This window comes from Triticum dicoccoides, chromosome 1B, assembly GCF_002162155.2.
Source record: "Triticum dicoccoides isolate Atlit2015 ecotype Zavitan chromosome 1B, WEW_v2.0, whole genome shotgun sequence".
Taxonomy (NCBI): Eukaryota; Viridiplantae; Streptophyta; class Magnoliopsida; order Poales; family Poaceae; genus Triticum; species Triticum dicoccoides.
Window position 1 is genome coordinate 231,191,415 of NC_041381.1, and position 27,493 is coordinate 231,218,907.

General features: G+C 44.3%; 1 protein-coding gene across 1 annotated transcript; it reads left to right on the plus strand.

Moving 5' to 3' along the window:
• The first annotated feature begins 18,885 nt into the window (after positions 1-18,885).
• On the plus strand, positions 18,886-23,223 carry LOC119329714 (zinc finger protein-like 1 homolog). The gene is made up of 9 exons (XM_037602791.1): positions 18,886-19,037; positions 19,322-19,402; positions 20,431-20,548; positions 20,649-20,743; positions 20,833-20,904; positions 21,101-21,430; positions 21,526-21,634; positions 22,044-22,218; positions 22,888-23,223. The coding sequence occupies exons 1-9, from the start codon at positions 19,014-19,016 to the stop codon at positions 22,973-22,975; spliced, it is 1,092 nt and encodes a 363-aa protein (XP_037458688.1). The 5' UTR covers positions 18,886-19,013; the 3' UTR covers positions 22,976-23,223.
• Positions 23,224-27,493: the final 4,270 nt, after the last annotated feature.

A 27,493-nucleotide genomic window follows, 5' to 3' on the forward strand; every position in this document is an offset into this window, starting at 1 on the left:
CTCACTGACCACAGGAATTGATTGCACTTCTTCGGCCACAGCTGAGAATACCATATCCTTCTTGGGTATACTTCTGCGGGCATAAAAACTTGCGATGCAACCTTCCTGATTTACCATGGTGACTTCTCTCGTCGCACAGTTGATGCATACTTGGTATTAGGTCAACCAATTCATTGCCAGAATAATGTCTAATTTATCAAATTCAATGACTATCAAAGCTGTTGGAAACTTGACTCCCTTTATCTCAATTTCCAAATTTCGGCAGACCAAATTGCTTCGGAGCACCGATCCCGGGGACTGTACCATCATACTTTTGCCCATAATCGAGTAGGGAAATTTGTTTTGGGTAGCAAAACTCCACGAAATAAAAAAGTGGGAAGCCCCAGAATCAAATAAAATTACTGCAGGTATGCTATTAACAGGGAACATACCAATGACGACTTCCGAGTCTTCTTGGGCTTCGTCAACGGAGATATGATAGATTTCACCTTGGATGGCCCTCGGGTCAGAACATGACTCCAGGTGGTTGACTTGTAGGAGGCTATTGTTTTGCCGCTCTTGGGACATTGTCTGGCGTAATGTCCGGTTTGTCCACAGCTGAAACAGGCGTTGTTGCGCTGACAATCTTCACGCACCGGATTGCTTACAACATTCTAGACATGAGTAGTGGTCTTGTTGACATTCTACTGCCAATTGGGTTTGTACTCCACCTGAGTCTGTTGCCATGTCTGAGCCTTCTGCACTGGTTGCATATCCTTCTTAGGCTCAAATTTGCGCTTGTGATCATTATTTGCAGGCCTACTGTCGTGCATGAGCTTGTATTCCCTTTCTGCGATGAGGGCCTTGTTCACCAGAGTTTGGAAGTCAGGAAAATTAAACATGCTGAGAGTGCATCTAAGGTGTTGGTTCAGTCTGCCAAGGAATCTGTCGACCTTCCTTTCTTCTGTGGCCACATCATAGAGAGAATACCGGGCCAAATGGTTGAATTTATTCAGGTATTCATTTACTATAATGCTTCCTTGAGTAAGTGTCAGTGTCAAAACCGGCGGATCTCGGGTAGGGGGTCCCGAACTGTGCGTCTAAGGCTAATGGTAACAGGAGGCGGGGGACACAATGTTTACCTAGGTTCGGGCCCTCTCGATGGAGGTAATACCCTACTTCCTGCTTGATTGATCTTGATGATATGAGTATTACAAGAGTTGATCTACCACGAGATCATAGAGGCTAAACCCTAGAAGCTAGCCTACGATTATGATTGTCCTCGTCCTACGGACTAAACCCTCCGGTTTATAGACACCAGAGGGGGCTAGGGTTACACATAGTCGGTTACAGAGAAAGGAATCTTCATATCCGAATCGCCAAGTTTGCCTTCCACGCAAAGGAGAGTCCCATCCGGACACAGGACGAAGTCTTCTATCTTGTATCTTCATAGCCCAACAGTCCGACATATGCATATAGTCCGGCTGTCCGAGGACCCCTTAATCCGGGACTCCCTCAGTAGCCCCTGAACCAGGCTTCAATGACGATGAGTCCGGCGCGCAGATTGTCTTTGGCATTGCAAGGCGGGTTCCTTCCCCAAATACTCCAAAGTAGATCTTGAACATAAGAATCGTGTCCGGCTCTGCAGAACAAATTCCACATACCACAGTAGAGAGTATAATATCCCACGGCTCCAATCTGCTGACAACTCATAGCGTGACATCATGCCGCGGCTCGGTCTTTATTCGAACCATTTTTATCCTGCCCCTCCGTATTTTGAGGTGCAGTTTCATTGACACGTCTTATCAAAGCAGAGATGGTGTCCCCTTATCATGGGATTCTCATCAATGCGGGTACGGGTAACCCAACCGTGCCATCCGCACGACGCTTGGGAAATAAGCGAGCTTTAGGGCAAGTGGGGAGGCGCATGATTTTTACTGCCTTTATAAAGGGATAAGGATTCCCCTCTTTCACCCACGCTTTCTTCTTCCTCTGCCCATTCATTCTTGAGCTCCAACGCCCAAGTTCTCACCTTTTCCACCCGAAAACACACTCCAATCATGTCCGGTTCTAGAGCTGGAGGCAAGTGGATGGCCTCCTTCGTTAAGAAGGAGGACATCAAGAAGCTCTGGGAGGCCGGGTACTTGTCCAAAGACATCGCTCATCGGCTTCCGGCCAAGGGGCAGATCATCCCTACCCCGAACCCCCAAGAGAGGGTGGTGTTTCTCTTCCACTTCGTCCGTGGGCTGGGATTCCCCCTCCACCTGTTCGTCCGCGGACTGATGTTCTACTATGGGCTGGACTTCAACGACTTGGCCCCCAATTCCATCCTCAACATCTTGGCATTTATTGTCATGTGCGAGGCCTTCCTCCGCATCCCACCTCACTTCGGCCTATGGCTGAAGACCTTCAATGTGAAGCTGAAGGTGGTGAGCGGCCAACAAGCGGAGTGCGGAGGTGCCATGGTGGGCAAGATGCCCAATGTCACTTGGCCCGAAGGCTCCTTTGTGGAGACTGTAAAGGGGTGGCAATCGGGGTGGTTCTACATCACCGAGCCGCGCGGCACCAACTGGGTGGCGACCCCTGAATTCCGGTCTAGAGTCCCCATGCGGCTCACCTCCTGGCAAGAGAAGGGTTTAACCTGGGGCTCAGCGGAAGAACTGACCGGGCTCCAGACATATGTCCAGAACATGATAAGCAAGAAAATCAAGCTTGTCAACGTGGTCCAGGTTATGCTCTTCTGCTTGATCCTTCCATGCCAGAGTCGGACTTGTAATTTGTGAGAGTTCGACCCGGCCAAACACCAGACGTTGCTAGAGCTCTTTGGTACAACACACGAAGACATCTGGAAGGTGCTCTTTAAGACCGGTGAGGTACCACCGCCTACGAACGAAGATCGCGGGCTTAGCGCAAAACGTCGGGCTAACTCGGTAAGTTCTTTTATGTTTGCAAGGTATACCTTTTACTGGCATATCTGCGGGAGGAACCTAAGCCTCCATGCCCATCTTTCAGGCCTGGGTAATGACAGCAGAGCAGATTGACTATCCGACTCCGCTACCCAAAGATCCAGAAAAGCCTCTTCTAACTAAGATGCTGTTTTCGGCGCCTTATGAGGTGCCGGAGAAGAAAGCCAAGAAAGCGGCCATGGGAACCAGAGATGGTCTCGCCGCAAGGGTGCTTCGGACATGATGTCCGAATATGCCAAGACGCACTCCTCTGCCGAAGACGACGAGGAGGAGGAGAAGACCCGTCCCCCCCCCCCCTACTGGAGGGAAAAAGGAGAGGATGGCCTTCACACATGGGGAGGCCGAGGCATCCAAGAAGGGAAAAATCTCCCTTCCGGACTACTCCGCCGCAGCCACTAACAGCAGCGGGGAGTGGGAGCCCAGGGCCAAGCCCCTGGCCAAATCGTAAGTATCCGGACACGGTAATATTTTCGGTCATTTCACTTTATCATTTTTTAATGTGCTAGACCATGCATCTGCAGTCCGGCCCAGTCCAACATCGAGCTATCCTCCTCTTCGGAGGGGTCGCTGGACCCGTCGGTGTAGGACCTTGAAGTATGTCTAGAGGGGGGGTGATTAGACTACTTGACCAATAAAAAACTTAACCTTTTCCCAATTTTAGAGTTTGGCAGATTTTAACTATTTTAGGACAAGTCAAGCAATCATCACACTATTCAAGCAAGCATGCAAAGAGTATATAGGCAGCGGAAATTAAAGCATGCAACTTGCAAGAAAGTAAAGGGAAGGGTTTGGAGGATTCAAACGCAATTGGAGAAACGGATGTTTTTGGCGTGGTTCTGATAGGTGGTGCTATCGTACATCCACGTTGATGGAGACTTCAACCCACGAAGGGTAACGGTTGCGCGAGTCCACGGAGGGCTCCACCCACGAAGGGTCCACGAAGAAGCAACCTTGTCTATCCCACCATGGCCGTCGCCCACGAAGGACTTGCCTCACTAGTGGTAGATCTTCACGAAGTAGGCGATCTCCTTGCCCTTACAAACTCCTTGGTTCAACTGCACAATCTTGTCGGAGGCTCCCAAGTGACACCTAGCCAATCTAGGAGACACCACTCTCCAAGAAGTAACAAATGGTGCGTTGATGATGAACTCCTTGCTCTTGTGCTTCAAATGATAGTCTCCCCAACACTCAACTCTCTCTCATAGGTTTTGGATCTGGTGGAAAGAAGATTTGAGTGGAAAGCAACTTGGGGAAGGCTAGAGATCAAGATTCATATGGTAGGAATGGAATATCTTGGTCTCAACACATGAGTAGGTGGTTCTCTCTCAGAAATGGTAAGTTGGAAGTGTAGGTTCGTTCTGATGGCTCTCTCCGGGAATGAAGAGGAGGTGGAGGGGTATATATAGACTCCACATAAAATCTAACCGTTACACACAATTTACTAAACTCGGTGGGACCGAATCGTTAAACTCGGTCGGACCGATTTAGTAAACCTAGTGACCATTAGTGATTTTCGGTGGGACTGACATGCATCTCGGTGAGACCAATTCGGTTAGGGTTAGGGCATAACGTAATCTCGGTAAGACCGATTACACAAACTCGGTGAGACCGATTTGGTAATAAGCTTTCCAGAGAGTTGGTCAGGTAAACTCGGTGGGACCGATTTGCTCTTTTTGGTGAGATCAAAATGTTACAAAAAGGAAACAGAGAGTTTACATTGCAATCTCGGTGGGACTGATCGCTTACTTCAGTTAGACCGAAACGTTACGAAGGGAAACAGAGAGATTACAATCCCATCTCGGTGAGACCGAGATCCCTATCGGTAAGACCGATTTGCTTAGGGTTTGTGGCAGTGGCTATGACTTTTGTAATCGGTGGCGCCGGATAGGAAGAATCGGTGTGACCGATTTTGGCTTTGGGTTTAGGTCATTTGTGGATGTGGGAAAGTAGTTGAAGGTTTTGGAGCATATCACTAAGCACATGAAGCAAGAGGCTCATTAAGCAACACCTCATCCCTCCTTGATAGTATTGGCTTTTCCTATAGACTCAATGTGATCTTGGATCATTAAAATATAAAATGAAGAGTCTTGAGCTTTTGAGCTTGAGCGAATCATTTGTCCTTAGTATTTTGAGGGATCCACTTTCATCATCCATGCCATGCCATTCATTGAGCTTTCCTGAAATAATAGTCTTGGAATAGCATTAGCAATGAGCTATATGTTGTTATGAATTACCAAAACCACCTAGGGATAGTTGCACTTTCAATCTCCCCCTTTTTGGTAATTGATGACAACATATAGATCAAAGCTTTGACAAATGATAATAAGATTGAATAACATCGTCGCTTTGAGAAGTATGTGATAAGCAAGAGCTCCCCCTAAATTTGTGCATGGGTTAAGATTTGCTTTGGACTGCAAATGCACAATGAATTAGGCTCATGGGTTACTCTTCCATGTCACATACATCATGGTGGAGCGCTCAAAATAATAAACATTGAATACATGCACTCATCACCAAGCAAAGTGAATGATCACATAAGATAGATAGGATAATATCAAGGATGCATAAGTGTAGCTTATGATCAAACACATGATCATCAATGTCTCACAGGCATAGTATCTCAACCAAAAGCAAACAAAGTTTAAAACCACCAAATAAAGCAAGAGAGAACAAAAGCAACACTCTCTCTCTCGAAGCCTATGATCTATACATTTTCTCCCCCTTTGGCAACAAGTTACCAAAAAGTTCATAGAAAATGCATAGTGCTAGATCGACTCTCAGGCTTGATCTTCTGGTGGTGGTGTCCTGATGACTCCAAGGACGAAGGCTTCAATTGAAGTAGAGGGTGCTGGAGTGGATGCTGGAGCTGGTTGCACTGGAACTGAAGGGGTAGTAGCTGGTGCTGAAGTTGTTGCTCTAGTGTCTGTCACTGGCACTGCAACTGACCTCTGGGCTCTGGGCACTCTGGCAAATACATTTGTTGTTGTCTTGCCCTGCTTCTCCTGCATGTCCTCCTGCAGCTACTCTACAACTGACTGAATCTCAGTTACTTTGACATCAAGGTCATGGAATTTGAGTTCCATGATTCTCTCCAGGCTCTCCTGATTCTGAGTGAGGGTGGCCAGTCCCTTCTCAATCCTCAGTGTTGATGCTATCAAGTAACCAAGCTGCTCCTGTTTGTTTTTCAAGAAATATTCAGATGCCTCCTCTTGAGTTGGCATCTTGGCAGCCTTCTCCTTCTTTGCCTTCTCCTTCTTCTCCTGAGCTTGAACTGATGTTGGATCATTCTCATTCATGACAACTTCATTGTCCTCAAAGTCTGGATAAAGTGGAAAATGTTCCTTATCCAATTGATATTTCCCTGTGCCCATCTTTGAGTTGATCAATTCCTAAATCTGAGGTGCATATCCATAGCTCCTCTTCTGATCTGCTGCAGTCCTCTTATGGTTTCAATCATTAGGATCATGACTTTAAACTTTTGTGGCACATCAAACACATGCAACATGTTGATGGCATGCCCTCTGATCATGTTATGGTCACCAGACTTGGGCAACAAAGTGTGCCTCAGTATCCAATTTATTGTTGGCAGCCCTGACAGCAGAAAATGAACTGATCAAAACTTGTGAGTTTCAACTGCCTTGTCTGGGATCTCCTTGTACATGTGAGCCATGAAATTGTGATCCATCTTCTTCTTTGCATAAATATCCGGGTCATCCTCATTTTCCTTAGGGGCATTTATCAGACTTGCCCATTCTTCAACAGTGGATTGGTACCTTGTACCTTCAGACATCCAAACAATTATACCATCTGGGTAAAAATGTGTTGTGGAGTAGAACTGCATGATAAGTTCATCATTCCAGTGAGTGAACTTCTGTCCAACAAAATCAGCAACTCCACAAGCAACAAAGATTTCTTGCACTCCAGGATAGTGCTCTTCATTGTCCTTGATGTAGGTCCAGTCGACCCACCTCATGTCACAAACTATGGGCTTCTTGTCCAACAGAATTGTCTCATAGAAGTCCTGTTGTTCCTTTGTATGGAACCTGTACTCAATAGCAGTTCTTCTTCTTGAAGCATATGGATCTTCCATCCTCCACAGTCTCAGCCCAGAATCCTTCCTGATTCTCATGTCCTCAGCCACAGGATGGGCATCATTGTGGTCTGGTATCTTGGGCTTGAGCTTTCTTAGGACCTATCATTCTTCATCTTCTTCTTCAGCAACATTGGTCACTGGGGCCTTGTTCTTCTCAGCAGTTGGAATACTCCTAGTATTCCTCTTTGGAACTTGCTTGGCCTTGGAGGCAGCTTTGGGTGCTTCTTTGGACTTAGATGTTGCAGCCCCTGATCTGATTGCATCACCCGTAAGCTTGGGTGCCTTAGGTGCTGGTGCAGCAATCTCTTCCTCTTCTTCGGAATCTCTTCTCATAGAGGGCTTTCCAAGGACCTTGGCAGTTGTGGTTCTTACTCTCTTCTTCTTCTTGTCCTGACCACCTTCATCCTCTGATTCAATTGTTAACTTCATAGTCTCACCAGTGGGGACTTTCTAAGGTTTGGAAGAAGTGACTTTCTTCTCAGGTGCCTCTTTGGGTTGAGTCTGAGCTGGCACTTGAGTGGACTTTCTGGCTTTAGGCATAGGAGTCCTCTTGGCAGGAACTTTCTTCTTCAGACCTGGCTTAGTGCTATGTGCATAGCCATATTCCTTCTTGAGCACCACTTTCTTGGAAGTAGCCTCATCTTCCTCAGCTTTGTAATCTTCATCCTCTGAGTCTGATGTTCTTTTCCTCCTTTGCCTAGTAGCAGCCTTAGGCAAATTGCAAGGAGTACTTCTGCTCCCTTCATCTGTAGTTGAGGGACTAGTGCCCTCACTCAAGTCCATCTGCTCTTCTGACCTGTTCTGGCTATCACTCTGGTCTGACATGCTGCAAAAAGCTGACTGCTGACCCTGTGAAGAGTTATAGATGAGATAGAGTAGATGAGCATCACAAAATGCAGAGATTTTTGCAAAAGAATGATTCAAAAGTTCAGTTTTAGTTTTCCACAGAAAGCATTTCGGATCAACCGATTTTCCAACTCGGTGATACCGAAGCAGTTTTGGAACCTAAACTGATGATCTCGGTTGGACCGAGTCACAGTTCGGTGGCACCGAGACTGCTAGGGTTTCACAGAATCCTCAAATCGGTCGCACCGATTAGTAATTCTCGGTTAGACCGAGAGTCACTAGTGCAATGGCATAAGCCAAATCGGTGAGACCGAGTTTTTCAACTCGGTGGGTACGAGATGGTTTCGGCGGAAACCTAACCCTAAAAATTTGAATCTCATCTAATCTATGGACTACTTTGGTTGGATAGAAGTGTTTCAATCGTGGCAAGATTCAATAAGAGTACAATGTGCTAGGATTCAGACATGGATAGCACAAAGATTGAGTCCATACCCTAACTTGGCGGTGGACTTGCTACGGCGACAATGGCGGGGACGAATTCCGTTGACGGCGGCGGAGACCAGCGACAGGAGGATGCTGGCGACGAGGAGACGATTCGGAGACCTCCGATGGCAGAGCGAGCTATTGCGCGGGCGAAGGGTTTCGGAGAAATTTCCAAAATTTTGCCCGTGGCTATATATAGCCCGACCCTGTCGGTGTGACTGAGTGGAACAACTCGGTGGCACCGAGATGCATAACTGTGTACAGTTACAGCAAATCTGTGAGACTGAAAAGTTCAAATCGGTTGCACCGAGATTGAAAACTCAGGTCAACTTAGTGATCTCGATAGGACCGAAATGGAGGAATCGGTCAGACCGAGAGTCACAAAGAGGTTTTGGAAGTTTAAGTCTATGACGAATCGGGGACTCCGAGTGCTCCTCACACAGAGTGGTTCGAATCTGACTTGATCAATTTTTGTGATGTAGTATGAATAGAGTTTGAGACGATAAAAGCATAGATAGCTAAAGAAGGTTCTTAGGCATTCTTGTCCATCCACTTGGCAAACAGAAAAGAACCCAAACAATCAAAACAACAAGTGGATGTCCTTGAATGAGTAAAATATGCACCAACATGCTCACACAATAAGATGGCAAATGAAATACGTGGCAAAGCATGCACAACCAATTCTAGCATCTATCAGACAATTGGAGATGACTAGGTCATCTATATATGAGTATATTGACTTAGGAGTCAAATCAGAACATTTGATCATAGGTCATACTCATTGTTTAAGCTCAAGTGGGGTTACCACTTTTACATAATGCATTGATGTGTTCACACCATTAGAGTTGCTTTGACTCAATTCTTAGAGTTAAGCTCCCCCTAGATGTGAGATCCCCCCTTAGAGGGATGAACTAACCTTGGGTTTTTTCGATGATGACTTCATGTAGGTGTTGAAGATGTGGATGCTCAATGTTGATGTAGATCATTTGGAACAATCCTTTGGAGTGAGTTGCACTTTCAACTTACCTACATGGGTTAGTCCCACAAGGAACAAACAAGAATATCCATAGACATAGAGTGATGCACACACACGATGATGTCCATGAACTCATTAGGTTACCTTGTCCCTTGCCTTACCAACATGAGGGTTTGTGACTCCTTGAACTAGTGCAAGATGTGGAAGTTGATTGCACTTGTTCTTGCCATAATGATATGAGTGAAGAATGTTGGCGGAGTCACCCTCAAGAACTCTCTAGTTCTTCTTCTTTGGGATCCACATCATCTTGATGGGAATCCTTGGAGTTGTAGTTGTACTTGATGAAGTAGAACTTGACGTAGTCTTGGGGACCCACTTGAACGAGGCTTTAGGTGCTTCTTCAAATGCATCAATCTCTTCTTGAAGCTTGTCCTTGCCTTTGTTCTTGTGGTCTTGTGGTGGAAGATTATCTTGAGCTCGTGTTCCCTTGAAAGAAGTAGGATCATACTTCTCTTGTTAAGGAACAAACTTCGTCTTGGGGTATTGATCTTCTTCCCACTCAACTCCATTGGCATTGAACTTGCATTCAAAACCAACACCTTGATTCTTCCTGTGCCTTCCTTGCTTGCGTACAATTTCGTCGAATTGCTTACTCCCGGCAAGGCTCTTGTAAACACCTTTCTCTATGATTCCCTTCAATAAGTTGTTTTCTTGCTCAAGTGTAACTTGGCTAAGAGAATCATTAGTGGAATCAAGAGAACTACTAGAAGCAACAATATTAGATTTGACATTATTATTGTTACTACTAGAGGAAGTATCTTTCTTGTACTTGTTACTAGACTTGACTTGAGGCATGTAAGTAGATAAGAGTAAACGCTTGGCAATATAAGAAGAAATTTTCTTGCGGAGATCATCATTGATTGCTTTTAAGAACTCATGCTCTTGCTCAAGATTGAGCTTTTCAAAGCATAACTTCTCATGAGCCCTTAAAAGTTCTCGATGATCTTTGAAGATAGTTTCATGAGCTAACTTAAGAGTGTTTAGTTCTTTAGTTACAAGCTCAATCTTCTCCTTATCATTGTCATTCGTTTTATCTTGATTAGCATGATTAATTGACGTTTCATCATAGTATTCATCACTAGAGTTGTCAACAAGTAAATCATCATCCACAAGCAAGTCATATTCATCACTATTGAAATCAACATACTCAGGATGTGTTACCTTTGGATCTTTGGCCATGAAGCATCTTCCAACACCTTCATTTGGTGAATCAAATATGTCGTAGGAGTTGGTTGACACAAGTGCTAGACCGGCAACACCTTCATCTTGAGTATATTCGGAGTCGGAGTGATAGCTTCTCTCGGAGTGATTGTCGGAGTCGGAGCCGGAAACCCATTCACCAACATGAGCTTGATGTCTTCATTTTGTGTAGCTCCTTGATGACTTGTCATTCCTTTCCGAATCCTTGCTTCTCCGTGAGGGTCTTCGCTCATAACGATCATCTCTACTCCTCCTCTCTCTTGGTGGTGATTCTTCTCTTTTGCTCCTTCTTCTTGGAGAATCTTCTCTTCTTTTGTAGGGTGCCGTACACTCATTGGAATAGTGTCCGGGTCTCCCATAATTGTAGCAATTACGCTCTCGACTAGAAGATCTTTTGTCATTGTAAGACCTTGACTTAGAGCTTCTTTCTTTGGTTCTACTCTTGTAGAATTTGTTGAAGTTCTTCACCATTAAGCTCAATTCTTCATTGAAGGTTTGTTTCTCACTTGATGATGTGGGGGCTTCACTTGAGGCTTTGTAAGCACCACTTGACTTGTTGTGAAGTTCCTCCTTATCCTTGAGTGACATCTCATGAGCAACAATTCTTCCAATGACTTCCGTTGGCTTGAGATCTTTGTAGTTTGGCATCATTTGAATCAATGTGCACACGGTATCATACTTTCCATCCAATGCTCTTAGGATTTTCTTGATGATGAATTTGTCGGTCATCTCTTCACTCCCTAAGCCGGCAATCTCATTTGTGATAAGAGCAAGCCTAGAGTACATTTCAGCGACACCTTCACCATCCTTCATTTTGAACTTGTCAAGCTGACTTTGGAGCACATCCAACTTGGATTCCTTGACGGACTCGGTACCTTCATGCATGTCAATCAAAGTATCCCAAATTTCCTTTGCATTCTCAAGACGGCTGATTTTGTTGAATTCTTCGGGGCACAATCCGTTGAAGATGATATCTCAAGCTTGAGCGTTGTATTGCAGCATCTTCAATTCTTCCGTATTAGCTCCACGGTTTGGTTCTCTCCCATCAAAGAATTCACCTTGCAAGCCAATACAAAAAATTTCCCAAACGGCGGGGTTATGTCCAAGAATATGCATTTTCATCTTATGCTTCCAACTAGCAAAATTAGTACCATTAAAGTAAGGACCTCTACGGTGATAATTTCCCTCGCTAGACGGCATACTCTCCTAGGTTGTGAAACCAAGGCTATGACCACCAAAAGCTGTGGAAATCAAAGCAAATGGAGACCAAAGCTCTGATACCACTTGTAGGACCTTGAAGTATGTCTAGAGGGGGGGTGATTAGACTACTTGACCAATAAAAACTTAACCTTTTCCCAATTTTAGAGTTTGGCAGATTTTAACTATTTTAGGACAAGTCAAGCAATCATCACACTATTCAAGCAAGCATGCAAAGAGTATATAGGCAGCGGAAATTAAAGCATGCAACTTGCAAGAAAGTAAAGGGAAGGGTTTGGAGGTTTCAAACGCAATTGGAGACATGGATGTTTTTGGCGAGGTTCCGATAGGTGGTGCTATCGTACATCCACGTTGATGGAGACTTCAACCCACGAAGGGTAATGGTTGCGCGAGTCCACGGAGGGCTCCACCCATGAAGGGTCCACGAAGAAGCAACCTTGTCTATCCCACCATGGCCGTCGCCCACGAAGGACTTGCCTCACTAGCGGTAGATCTTCACGAAGTAGGCGATCTCCTTGCCCTTACAAACTCCTTGGTTCAACTCCACAATCTTGTCGGAGGATCCCAAGTGACACCTAGCCAATCTAGAAGACACCACTCTCCAAGAAGTAACAAATGGTGCGTTGATGATGAACTCCTTGCTCTTGTGCTTCAAATGATAGTCTCCCCAACACTCAACTCTCTCTCATAGGTTTTGGATCTGGTGGAAAGAAGATTTGAGTGGAAAGCAACTTGGGGAAGGCTAGAGATCAAGATTCATATGGTAGGAATGGAATATCTTGGTCTCAACACATGAGTAGGTGGTTCTCTCTCAGAAATGGTAAGTTGGAAGTGTAGGTTCATTCTGATGGCTCTCTCCACGAATGAAGAGGAGGTGGAGGGGTATATATAGCCTCCACACGAAATCTAACCGTTACACACAATTTACTAAACTCGGTGGGACTGAATCGTTAAACTCGGTCGGACCGATTTAGTAAACCTAGTGACCGTTAGTGATTTTCGGTGGGACTGACATGCATCTCGGTGAGACCAATTCGGTTAGGGTTAGGGCATAACGTAATCTCGGTAAGACCGATTACACAAACTCGGTGAGACCGATTTGGTAATAAGCTTTCTAGAGAGTTGGTCAGGTAAACTCGGTGGGACCGATTTGCTCTTTTCGGTGAGACCGAAATGTTACAAAAAGGAAACAGAGAGTTTACATTGCAATCTCGGTGGGACCGATCACTCACTTCAGTTAGACCGAAACGTTACGAAGGGAAACAGAAGATTACAATCCCATCTCGGTGAGACCGAGATCCCTATCGGTAAGACCGATTTGCTTAGGGTTTGCGGCAGTGGCTATGACTTTTGGAATCGGTGGCGCCGGATAGGAAGAATCGGTGTGACCGATTTTGGCTTTGGGTTTAGGTCATTTGTGGATGTGGGAAAGTAGTTGAAGGTTTTGGAGCATATCACTAAGCACATGAAGCAAGAGGCTCATTAAGCAACACCTCATCCCTCCTTGATAGTATTGGCTTTTCCTATAGACTCAATGTGATCTTGGATCACTAAAATATAAAATGAAGAGTCTTGAGCTTTTGAGCTTGAGCCAATCCTTTGTCCTTAGTATTTTGAGGGATCCACTTTCATCATCCATGCCATGCCATTCATTGAGCTTTCCTGAAATAATAGTCTTGGAATAGCATTAGCTCAATGAGCTATATGTTGTTATGAATTACCAAAACCACCTAGGGATAGTTGCACTTTCAGTCGGCGATGAATAGCGGGTCACTTCCGACGGCCACCTCCCCCAAGGCCGCGGACAACACTGAGGTGTTGTCTCGAAGGATACCGGGCCAAGGGGAGACCATTCCGGTGATGCCGGTGGATAAAACCCCGGTTGCCGAACACATGGGGGGAAGACCCCTATAGACCCCGACGATGGGGGCCGTATCCAGTTCGGCCCTCAGCCGAATACAGCTCCGGGGACCCAAGTGGTTCCAGATTCAGGCAGGCAGCCTCTCCCGAACGAGGGGGGCAAGCCGCCTCCACTGGTGACCTCTATCCATCCAGGGGCACCGGATAGATTGCTGGAAGCGCTACAAGACGCTTCCATTATGGAAGAACACCGTACTCTTATGAGTACGGTGATTGGGAAAGTTCAATCCGCCAAAAATGGACTGACCGAAACCTGCCTTAGCCTTCTAACAGGCTTTGAGGTAAGTAATGTAGTTGTAAAAGAATATCACCTTGTAGATGGTAGCCCCTGATGCTCTGTTCGGTGATCGGAAAGAAAAACCAAACAGAGGATCAAAATAATTTTCGCAGGAGTCTAACATAACATGTCTATGTGAATAAGCAGACGTCGCTGCTGGCTGCTGCCGCTCACACTGCGGAGGTCTCCGGATTAAAGCAGAATCTGGAGCGGGCCGAGGAAGAGCTCGGCCTCGTGAAGAAGCAGCTGGAGGACAACCAAGGTATGCACTAACCTGTGCTTATATTTAGGAAGGATGAAAGGTTCGAGCTGACTAAAGTGTCATGAACTTTATTAGGAGCCACGGCCGAAGTAGCGACCCTCAAGAAGGCGTTGGTTGAGGCTGAGGACAAAGCGGCGAAGTAACGCGCCTCACGCGAGAAGCAGGAGGCCCGGGTCAGCGAGGTCCAACAAGAGCTCCAGGACGCCGTTAAAAAGTATGAGTCCTTGGAGTGTGATTCTAAGACTCAAGAGTCCGAACTTGCCAAGGCCCGTCAGAGCGCGCAAGATGCCCGAACCAAAGCTCAGAGCACCCTCCAGGAAATCCAGGCGGCCAAGAAGATCGCGGCGGGTAAGGCTTTTATTATGCAAAGCAAGTATGTGAAGGAAACATTCCTTTTACTTACCCAAATTTGGAGTTCTCGAGGAGCGTTTGCGGATCTGCCACGCAGCATATCAAATGCTGCAGAGTTCTTTCGAGCCGAAGAAGGGAGCTCAAAGGAGAAGCTGTTCTGGTCTAAATACCTTGGACCAGAACATCCGGTGCCCTTTAGCGACCAGCTAAAACAGTTGGTCGAGTTGTACAAGGCGGCCAAACTAGCCATGAAGGACCTAATAGTCCGGCTATGGCGTGCCGAGCCCATGCCCAGTAGCTACTTCGGACTCGTGAAGCGGCTGGTCAGTGCCTGCCCTCGGCTTGATGTCGTCAAGCAGACGGTCCGCATTGAAGGTGCGCAGATGGCTTTCGCCTGTGCCAAGATGCACTGGGCGAAGATGGATGCCACGAAGTTGATGACCGAAGGTCCGCCCACGGCAAGGAGCATTGCAAGCCCGAGATGTACTGTGATAGTGTCATGAAGGGATCCCGCCTTGTGGCGGAGCAATGTGTCAAGGATATCATTTTCCCATGAAAGCATTATTTTATCCTGTCCTGTAATATGGAACAAGGTTTTCATGTAATATAATGCTTGTTATTTAAAATTTTACCTCCTGTGTAGCCGTTTTATAAAATCTGAGAGTTGGCCAGTCGTCGGCTTCTGCCCCACGTAGCTAGTACAGGGGTGTTCGGGATAAATCTAAATACTCTTTATCCAAATTTTTGGTCCTTTAAGGAGGTGTTTAGCGCAACCAACAAAGGCAATCGGACTATACAGCTTTATCACCCTCACTTAGCCATAGGAGTTCTATAATTTTAAATTTTGGCGTAGCCCCTGGTATTTGGAAGGCCGAAGTTGGGGCACTATACACGCCTAATCGGATAAAGACCGATTCCTCACATAAAGCGGAAAAAAGATCTCTAACGATTTGAAAACCTCTCGAATAGCTGACCAGCTCTCGCCGCATCATGATAGTCAGTTTTTGGCTTTCTCTACTGAGGTGCTCGTCCGGAAGAACCGGGACACAATCGCAGTAGTTCTCCCTTTACTACCCTAGCCGATATAGCGGAACGTAAGGTAGCAAGCATAGGAGCCGGGCAACCCAACTATTGACCAAAGACATGATTCGGAGCCGATGCATATAATGCTATAAGTTCGGGGTGCCGAACTATACTGTAAAAGTGTTCGGACTTTCTTGCCGTGTTATGGGGTGCAATGAAGCTCCTGACGAATTAAGGCGTACCAGAATGTATGGGTGCAATTGAAAATAGATAGACAAGGAAAAAAATAGGTAATGAGCAGACACTGCGAGTTATTTTTCATTGTAATTTGATTAATACGTCAAGGCGTATGTATACAAGTAGTGCAATAAGCAAATAAGGCTATTTAACATGCCATGACCAAGAGCGAGCTGCGTGTGAGTATTTAAAACAGGCCTGACGATCATTAGCAGAGACCACCTGGGTATTCCCTTGTATGTCCGAGCTCCTTGGTGTATCCGTCCCGCTATGGGTCCGATGAGCAGGTTTATCAGAAAAGGCCTCGAGAAGAGAAAACACCTGAAAGAAAGAGAAAAAGTGAAGTATGCGAATCCAGGAGCGGTTGAGCCGCATTATGGACCGCGGTCTAGTTGTGCCTCCGTCCATGCCCATGGCATTTTAAGTGCGTAGTTGTGTACGCGTGGCACGAATTTCACCACTTCATTGGGGCTGGGACGAAGGCCGGATTGCTAGCTGAGCTCTGGACGAGCCGGACGGTCCTGTTGCAGAGTAGCTCGGACTCGCTTGACGGTGTCCGGGGGCTTTATTGCCGAATTGAGGTTTTGCCTAATAAGGCTACTCTGTACTCTGCTGCGAGGGCCGCGGTGTGCTCCTCCGTACGGAGGGAGCGCTCCGTGTTTCCATTGACTGTTATAACACCGCGAGGTCCGGGCATCTTGAGCTTAAGGTAGGCATAGTGCGGCACCGCATTGAAACGAGCAAATGCGGTTCGTCCGAGCTGGGCGTGATAACCACTGCTGAAGGGGACGATATCGAAGATTAATTCTCCGCTTCAGAAATTATCTGGGGATCGGAAGACCACTTCCAGTGATATTGAGCCCGTACAGCAGGCCTCTACCCCTGGTATGACACCTTTAAAGGTGGTTTTGGTGGGCTTGATTCTTGAGGGATCAATACCCATTTATAGTTGGTTGTTATTGTTTGTGTATTTTTGTAGTTTTTGCAATTTGTGTATTTCAGACTTTCTCCTGCACTTAGCAGTCGTATTAGCACAGATTGAGTGAGCAAAGAGTCTTGGAGACTTGCTTTGATTTAACATGTGCTTATACAAACCTTTTATTTATTCCTGCTGTTTATGTAGCATTAGTGCTACACCATATCACAAACTTATATATGTTTGCATCCATAGATACTTGAGGGGTGTTGAGGTCATTATAAGGAATTCACATTTAGATTGATCAAGTTCAAACATGCTCTTACTTCATGTGAAGATTTCACTAAAATTATCATTGCTAATATGCTTTTTAGCATGGCCTTTGATAGCTCATGTGCACATATTTTAGTCTATGACCAGACCTCATTTGTCTTCAAACTTATAATGAAATGATGTTTCAAGTCATGGATCTGCTCTATGTATAGGCAGTCTAACTACATAGCACGAATGTCGGCATATACTCGCGTTCTGTGATTTATCATTCCTTTAATATTTGTATTCAGAAGAAGTATTTATATTTTTAGTGTAGTTTTATTATTGCAGTTAAGAAATAAATATTAGCCTTCCATTAAAGATGTTTGTTGCCTTGTTTTTTATAATTCAAAATTGCATTATTCTTATATTCAACAAAAAGGTTTGCAGAGAACAATGTTTGGTGACTTAGATAGCTTTAGTCAGTTGTTAGTTTGTTTGCTAGATACGCCCGTGAGGAGGGTGCTGTAATCTAGGCCCACGACATCGAGAGACTCGCCTCTACCTCCGCCTTAGAGGAGTGCTTCTCAGGCCACCGATGTGCCCTCTCTTGCCTAGGCAATACCCAACCGACTCCGAGAACAATGAATGAGGGACTAATTGTTGATGGTATTTTTCTGAATCATGTTTGTTGCCTATGAGTTGACTTATGATACATTTTTGTTAGAGATAATTTTAGTTGAGGCTTCTCTTCACAATTTTTTCATGCTTTGAACGAACATTTCTATTCATAGTTTTCTTTTTCCATGGCAACACATGAGCGCATTGCCGTCATGGTAGAGCCTGAGATGGAGTGTGGGTCCAGTATAGAAGAGGTAATAACACTAAGATATTAGAGCGGTTACTGCCCTTGTCCCTTGTTGCTAGCCTACCACGACGAGACTATCACTAGCTCACTTAGATCATCAGTTAATGGATTTGTGAGAAGAGTGAGAGATGAGAGTGAGCGAGATGAGGGATGTGGTTGGTCTGTTTAGTTATGGCTGTCTGAGTGAAATATTTTCCTTATTTTTAAAAATATGGCAAATTGCATTTCATTAGAGATGGCTTTGCAACAAATTGAATGAGCGAGCGGTTCATATTTTTTTGATAAAGTAGTACATTTTTTTGGTTAGGATAGAAGTGTAAATGCATTGGTTGGTTGCTTCAATAGTTAATAACAACACGATGGCGTATCAATTGCATGACCAACAACAAACATCATTTTTTTGCTTCGTGGTAATGCACGGCATTCAGATCTATCTTCATAGCCCAGGTGGTTTCACGAGGCATTCCATGGGGAAGTACTGTGTGAAGGAGAGAGGGCGTCATGGCGAAAATGAGGTGGGCGTCATCAGGAGAGGGCTCCAGCGATAAATGTCCTCCTATAGCGGAAAACTGAGCGGGATTGGAAGGATCCGACTGGAAAAAGAAAGAGTGTGTCATGAGGTAGGTTTTTTTGGGCCACGTGTTGGAGATAGCATGGCGATAGTCCGGACATACGCATTTCCCCCCTTACATATGGGCTGAATTTTAGGAAATCCGGACTGTTCAGACAGTTGGATTTTTTGGGAGCACACCGGGCGCCCGACTGATACCGAAACACGTCGGGATGTATGAGAAAAAATATAACTCGTAGGAACGCACGGGCATTCCACTAGTTTTAATAAAGTGCGCTCAAGCATAAAAAAACTCCTACCGGTAAAAAAAAAACTCTTACCCGGAGAATCTCACGACTCAGCCCAAAAATTGTGTCTCCTTTTTTAAAGACCCAAAAGCTTTGGTTACGCGATTACTACCGGTTAACATTTCTAAGGCAACCCCACGAAACTCCGTTCCATCTCTGCGAGATCTGCCGTGCTTCTCCCCTTGCTCCCCGTACCGACTCCCGGTTCTTTTCTCCGGTTCCTCGGCGATGGTCGTCTGCAAATGCCGCAAGGTTACTTCTTGATCATTTCTCCACCTATTCGACGATGCCCCTGCGGTGTCCTGCGTGTTCTTTCTGTTGCGCGTCGACATGTGAGGGGGGATTTTGGATCTGGGCAGGGGAAGTACGCGGTGGCGGATTTGGCGTTCGCGTGGTCTGGATCTGAGAGGGCACTGCGAGCGCGGATTCGAAATTTTAGTCTGGGGTTCTTGGATTTACTGCTGGCGTGTTGAGATTTGTCAGTGCTGCCTGAATTTTGTGTTGACAGGGCGTGTGTGCTTGCTTTGGATTTTCAGGCGACGAGGGTTTATTGCTTCGTCCACCAGGTTCCGGTCTGCGGCGAGTGCATCTGCTTCCCAGAACATCAATTATGCGTGGTGAGCTTTCCGACTTGATCCCCTCTTCCCAATTAGCTCAGAAAAAGGCATAGCGGTTAATATGTGCTTGCTCAATGTGCTCCATCCTGTTTAGTGTCTATAGTGTATCACAAGTTTGTCTCTCATGTTAGCTGTTGTATATTGGCATTAAGCTTGCTGGACATGAGTGCCCTTTCAAATATATGGTCTCGCATATGCTTTGAAATGTGCTAGTAATATAGGTTTGTAATGTGAAATATACTTGTTTACAGTGTGATAGAAGATTGGATCACATGTGAGTACTGTTTAACAAATAGCTGCTGAGACAACATTTTTATGCCTGGTGTTGCTGCTAGAGTATCATATTTTTTACAATGCATTGGCTCTTAGTGCGCTCTCTTAGGAGATGGTAGATTTTTAGAGACAACTACCCCAATGTATTGTATCTTACATATGCTTAATATTGGAGTAGCCCCCACTTTTATTAAGATACTTGACTTTTATTGGATGATACTATAAGAATGATATATGTGTTGGATTCCGTGTAGAGATGGTTTCTTAGATAAGTGATGGTTCCATCATCTCGTCATTAATTATGAATTACATAGACAAAAATCTGATGTGTCATGCTAAGAGAGCCTACGTAGGGCATTGGGAGAGACCTGACTATAAGTTAGATCCATCTTTTTTTTCCTCTCTAGTTTGGCCCTATATAACAGATTTACAGCCCTACAGTTTCCACCTCCACTTTCTTACTGAAACATTTGGAATTCAGTATTGTTGCTTAGTCCTATTGCTGCATCTATGCTGTAAAATTTTGTGACACCATATATGTGCATGCTATGATCATATCATTTTCCTGTTCTGTTTATTTTGCGTGAAGAGAAATTTAATAATCACATGTAAGTATATAATGTTGCTATGGGCTTCATATCAGCTACTTTCATAACCAAACGTAAAAAAATGCTTTATATTCTTACAATTCTGTTAAAAGTAATCGTGTAACATTAATTTTACAAAACTAATATCCTCTTTTTTACTTTCTGTAGGTGAAAAACTATGCTGAATGGGTTGTTAATTCTGATTATGACTGGCCACAACACTGCTCTTTGTGTAATTTAGTTCTAGAAGCTGCAAGCGAAGAAACTACACGATTGGGTTGCCTCCGTATGTATTGCTTCAAGTAGAATATATGAATCCATTCGTCTCTTGGAGCCACCTTCACTAAATATAACACGATATATTTTGTCTTCTTGACATCTTTTAGATGTGATGCACACAAAATGCTTGATATCACATGTCCAAAGTTTTCCGGCACAAACAGCACCAGCAGGATTTGTCTGCCCCTCATGTTCAATTCCTGTAAGCTAATCTCTGGCTTGATATGCTATTACTTTGAGGCTCCAACAGTTCTTTTAACCTTAACATGTGACATAGTTATTTCCTGACAGATATGGCCTCCTTCGAGTATTAAAGATACAGGCTCCCGCCTCCATGCTAAACTGAAGGAAGCAGTAGTCCAGGTTAGTCCTTCAAATCAGTTCCTTCTTGCAAGATCAAAACCACTAATTTTCCTTGAAATTTTCCCTTTGTTTTTATTTGTGCGAATAAATTCTTCTTTGGTGCACTATTACACATTTACCTATTAACTACGACTCTTACAGCTAAGTATATTTACTGCACTGTTTGACAAAGCTTGCACTTTGTAACATGTCGCAGACTGGTCTGGAGAAGAATGTATTTGGGAATCATTTTGTGACAATGCCTAAAGCTGATGCCCGCACACCCCCTGCATTTGCTTCAGACCCCCTTAAGCGTCTATCATATTCTGGTGAATCTACTGATGCAAACATGCTTAACTCTTCGAAAGATGCAACTTTATCATCAGCGGTACTCTCCCAGGGGGATACATATCCTGCTGGGATGTACTCTTCTGGGACTCTTAGTCACGTGGAACCAGAAATAGTTGAAATAGATGGTCCTAGTACCATAGCAACAAAGTTCCCAGAGCAGGAGCCCAATTTCATCAGAAGTCCAAGCCCGCACGGGGTAAGTCATGACATATCCTCGTGTATATAGTTAGTGTCTGTTTGTTTTCTGTTCACCTTAAGCAGAGTTAGTGATCCTATTCCTTCATTATGTAGCCTAGTGCCACGACAAGAAAAGGTGCTAACTATGTTGAGAGACAAAATTCAGAGATGTCTTATTATGCTGATGATGAAGATGCAAACCGCAAAAAGTACACTAAAAGGGGTAAGAATGCCATTATCAAAAATCTATTTTCTACTTCCGTCTTTATGTCAGGTCCTTCTTTTCTTGAGTTACCGAGCTTTTGTCATATGATTTTTTTTCAATATTCGAGGTGACATTTCTGTCTCAAATTAGTTGCCAAACACTAGTCATGTTTCCAATCACTCACAAGATAATTACTATCTTATTGTATCTCAGTTTGATGTGTTAACCTCGTCTTCTACCACCCTTCTCTTGCAATACACCTATATTCCCAGGGCTGTGATACATCTAACATGAAATGTACATGTATATATATGCTGGAAATGCGCAAGACTATTTAGATTGGTTCATATATAACTAGTCAATTCTAGGTGGAACATTTATTTCAAAAGATGGTTGTGCTTGTTTCTTATGAAGCTTCAGTTTACAGGTACATATCGTCACAAATTTTTAAGGATGCTGCTACCTTTTTGGTCTAGTGCACTGCCAACATTACCAGTTACAGCACCCCCTAAAAAGGAAAATGATGCTCCAGAAGGCCGGTCACGACATCAGAGGACATCACGAATCGATCCCACAAAGATCTTACTTGCAATGGCAATCATGTAAGGTTTCTGCCATGCAATTGTTCTAGCCTGTGACTAATATTCTCCTGGAATGTATCTTAATTTCGTTAAGTAATGTTCAAAACGGATATTACATGGCTGAAGTTTTATTACTGTATTATCGAATATGTAATATATTCAGAAGTAAATGATTATTTTGTGGTTTGAATATATAAGATGGCCAGCACTGTTAGTTTTCCCCTTTGATTCATCTGGGTGTCTGTTTGAGTGGCCTCCTACCCATATTTCTAGCAAATTTGAGGGAAACAACCAGAAATTGGTACTCGCAGTGTTATGTTTTTAATTTGAGTTCTGTACAATCAGCAAGGTTGCTAGCTGTGCAAATTATTTTTTCTTTTTCTTTAGAGATGTCGCACCATTTATTATCAGAGTGTTCGTCTAGTATGATATCCATTTCTATATTATTGATTTTATGTGTATAAATAAATAGATATGTCTGTTCCTTCATTCTGTTAGCTTGATTAGTGACATAGCAAGCAGTTCTGTATGTCTTAGATGTGAGTCCTGTAAAGCTAATAGTCTGTCTAACGAAAAACTTTAAGATGTGTTTCATTTCCTTATTTTAATTTTGCCTTTTAGTTTGTGTTGGATGCAAAGATTTTATTATTCTTGATTTAATTAACCTGCATTAATGTGCTGTTAATGTAGGGCATGTATAGCAACGATGGGAATTCTCTACTACCGGTTGTCACAGCGCGGTCTTTCTGAAAACTTTGCCGATGATGAGGCTCAGTAGTACAGTTGAAACTTCCAACTTGCAGTTTGTTTCTGGTACTGCCTTGCTGCCGATTCAAGGGTTTTACCCTGCCTGTATTATTTTCCATTTCCCCCTTTTTGGGCCTTTCAGGGTGGTTGTGGATGGGAAGGTGGAGGTAGTGATTATAGTTACATAAGAGTTATAGCAGACTGCTTTTATATGCTGATTCATCTGTTATCTTATACCAGACGGGAAATTGTTGAAGCTGTCTACTATTTTCTTATTCCTGTTGCCGCGCCTTCTGAACTGCTGCAGGTGTTGCTTTGATCGAGCCATTTTAAAACATCGCTGTGTTATTTCTCCAGTATTTTTCACTTTTCACGACGACGCTGGGAAACTATAGGAGTCTTATGCACAACATGGCAGGAGATCATGATATTCTTTTAGTTTGCAAACGCAGATGCCGATTAATTTCAGCAGGAATAAAAGTGCAACAATGTCAAAAATGCAATGTTGCCCGTAGCTACTTCCATAATAGCAATACATGTTGCATAGTACTCCCTCCGTTCCTAAATATAAGTCTTTGTAGAGATTTCACTATAGACTACATACGGAGCAAAATGAGTGAATCTACACTCTAAAATGCATCTACGTACATCCGTATGTGGTTCATAGTGGAATCTCTACAAAGACTTATATTTAGGAACGGAGGGAGTAATTCATATATAGTTCACGGGTGTTATTTCTCCTCGCCATGTTCTAATTGCACTCATCATTTGCATTTTTCTGTCGGTAGCTTACCAACCTGACCACTTAGTCTAATTTCACTCACTGAAACTATTTTTTTTTTTTAGAAATGGCAGTTCATCGAACTAAATTGATATATGCCCTCTTGCTACTTTTGCACATTCATCCCTTATAGTCACATGTATCTGTTGGTGCTTGGCAAGAAGTCATCTTTGTTAGCGACCTACGTCCTCATAGTGGGCCGGGCTGGATGGAAGGACCCAACAGATGGGCTTGGGATGCTAACATGAAGAAGGGAGCAACACACTACTAATAGGATTTTCTAAACTGTGCCACTAGAAATATTGTGACCCCTAGGAGGAGACAATTATTATCAAAAGTGGGTGACCTGATTGACCCTGCCTCCAATAATTGGGATGAGGACCTGATTAGACAAACTATGTGTCCGATTGATGCACAACGAATTCTTTGAATCCCACTTTCGCAACATGATATGAAAAGTGGTATATTCTTGGTTTGGTCTGCTTACTCTGTGGAGTGAAACTATCAGTATGGTAGCAAACTAAAATATTCTAATGGGATGGGGCGAATCACACCTAACCCTATATGGTGTCAAATATGGAAGTTATCTTGTCCGGCAAAAGTAAAAAATTCATATGACGTACATTACATGGCACTCTCCCATGTTGGTTAATACTCGCTAACAGACACATGAAGGTCTCGCCCTATTGCCCTAATTGCTCTCAAGGTTTAGAAGATACAAAACACATGTTTTTCCTCTGTAGTAAAGCAAAGGAGGTTTGGAAGAAACTAGGGATAGATGAGATTATTGATAAAGCTTGTAAGGTTGATCATGCTGGAGAGGTGATATTGAAATATCTTTTACTTCTTCCGGACCAAGATTTGAGTATTATGAGGTATCAAAATGTACGAGAAATGATAGCTATTTCAGCTTGGTACCTATGGTGGGAAAGACGAAAATTAGTGCACAAAGAATTAACTCATAATGCAAATCAGGTATCAATGGCGATCATAGCACTCACATCCAACTTTGTAAATGCGTCATCTCCAAATGCGTCCATGAAAAAGGGGGGCTGGTACTATCCTCCTAGGGGTTTTGTGAAACTTAATGTTGATGCCTCCTTTCATCCTTTGATCATGACATGCTGAAGGGTACGGTGGGGGCAGTCTTGAGAGACGAAGGTAGGTTTATTGCAGGAGGAAATGGAAAAATTGACTATTGTGCGGATGTTCTGATGGCTGAAGCTCTAGCACTCAAATTTGGCCTAACACTGCCGCAAAGGGCGGGTTGTAATCGCATAATCATCAATTCAGACAATCTGGAGGTGATTGAGACCATGCAGGACGGAGGACAATGAGCGGGTGCGGCGACGGCAATTTTTGAGGACTGCTTTCACTATGCCTGTGGTTTTGTCATGACTAGTTTCGAACACTGTAATAGAGAGGAAAATAAAGTAGCTCATGAACTTGCTAGATTAGCTAGGTTTTCTTTGACTTCAGACTGGTTTAAGAAGCCCCTAAATGAAATTGTACTGATCCTCACAAATGATGTAATGGTTATCTCTAATGAATAAAGTTTCGTTTTAATTCAAAAACATAGGATTTTCTAAAAAAACTACTAATAGGATTGCCTCCCCTCAAAAAGAAAAAAAACTAATAGGATTGTCTACGAAAATCTACTAATAGGAGGAATTGGAATGGAACGACGACTATAGCCGAGGCTTGTGTGCGTGTGCTTGTACTCTTCTTCCACTGGTCTTGTCAAATCTTCATTGACGAGCTTCCACTCTATCTCTAGCTCAGTTGTAACTGAATCTATTAATAGCTGGATTCTAACATTTGGTGCCAGAGCAATAGATTCTTCGCAAATGTCACCAGGCACCCTCAAACCCACACTCAAATTATCCTCCCAACATCTTATATCATCGCCATGGAGGATGAGACTCAGTCGATGAAAGCGATGCAGGAGTTTGCATTGACGAATCCAGTAATTAACACCGAGAGTGGGCTGTGTACATGGCGCTGGTAACCATAAAGGAGACCACATCAATTTCTTTTTCAAGAACTCTACCTCATACGGTCATACCGGCACTCTCGTGCGCACACCCCCTCGCTAGCAGCATTGCCCTCATCTCTGGCGAGCACGTCTATGTGCAACATCGCCTCCACCAACTGTTGGATCGCAACCTCTGTGTTTGTGGCGACGACAACGAACATCTCTACGCCGACCACGACCTTTACCCCTCCTGCATCAGGCGACGTCGACTCTGTGCTTGCTCAAAACACGACCACTCTCTTGGTCCGCAAGTGTAGGATTGAATAATTGGGAATATGCAGCGCATTGTATTGATCCATAGGGCAATTACATATATACACAAGAATACTTGACCTCCAAGACTCTATCTCTATGTACAAGGAAAGATATCAAGAGGAGGCAAGTATGGAAGTAAACATCCTACGTGATCGCATGTGATACAATGCCTATACTCCTACACCCCCTCGCAGTCGAAGCATCGTCAGAGTGAATTCCAAGACTCTTGCGAAAGGCTTCGAATGAAGTAGTGGGACCTTGGTCATGATGTCGGCCAGTTGATGATCAGTTGGGACATGAACAACACGAAACTGTCCCAAGGCCACCTTCTCATGGACAAAATGAATGTGCAACTCGATGTGCTTGGTGTGACGATGATGAACAGGGTTAGCTGAGAGATAAACAACGGAGATGTTATCACAAAAGACCATCGTGGCCTTCTCAATGACGCAATGGAGTTCTCCAAGGAGTTGACGTAGCCAACAACATTCAGCAACAGCATTGGCGACAACTCGATATTCGGCCTCGGCACTTGAACGAGAAACAGTGGGTTGTTGCTTGGACGACCATGACACAAGGGAGTCACCAAGATAGACGCAAAACCCGGAGGTGGAGCGGCGTGTATCAGGACAACCAGCCCAGTCAGCGTCAGAGTAAGCAGCAATGTCGATGGAGGAATTGCTAGTAAGATGAAGCCTGTGAGAAGTGGTGCCACGGATGTAGCGAAGTAGTCGCTTAACCATCCCCCAATGAGTATCTTGTGGAGCATGCATGTGTAAGAAAACCTGCTGAACCACATAGGCAATGTCCGGGCGAGTCAATGTAAGATACTAAAGGGCACCAACAATGCTGCGGTAGAAGGTGGCATCAAACACGGGAGCACCGGAGGTGGCTGAGACCTTGGATTTCGTGTCAACAGGTGTCGAAGCAGGTTTGCAATTAGACATGGAAGCTCGATCAACAAGCTCCTCGGCATACCGTTCTTGCGAGAGAAAGAATCCCGAAGCTGTGCGCTGGACGGTTACACCGAGAAAAAAATGGAGCGGTCCAAGATCCTTCATCTTGAACTCGGCACTGAGAGGGGTGATGATCAACTAAAGGAACACCGGTGAGGATGCCGTGAGCACAATGTCATCAACATATAGGAGCAAGTAAGCCATGTCCAAACCGCGATGAAGGACAAATAGGGAAGTGTCAGAGAGTGTCGTGGAGAAACCAAGCCGGCAAAGAAAATCTCCAATGCGGGTATACCAGGCACTGGGAGCCTGTTTAAGTCCATAGAGAGACTTAGACAATAAGCACACATGCTCCGGGTGATCCGTGTCGACAAAACCTGTAGGTTGAGCACAATAAACTCGTTATGTAGCTCACCATGAAGAAAAGCATTGGAGACATCTAACTGATGGACTGGCCAATGATGAGAGGTGGCAAGATGGAGTACAGTGCGGACGGTAGCAGGCTTCACCATAGGGCTGAAT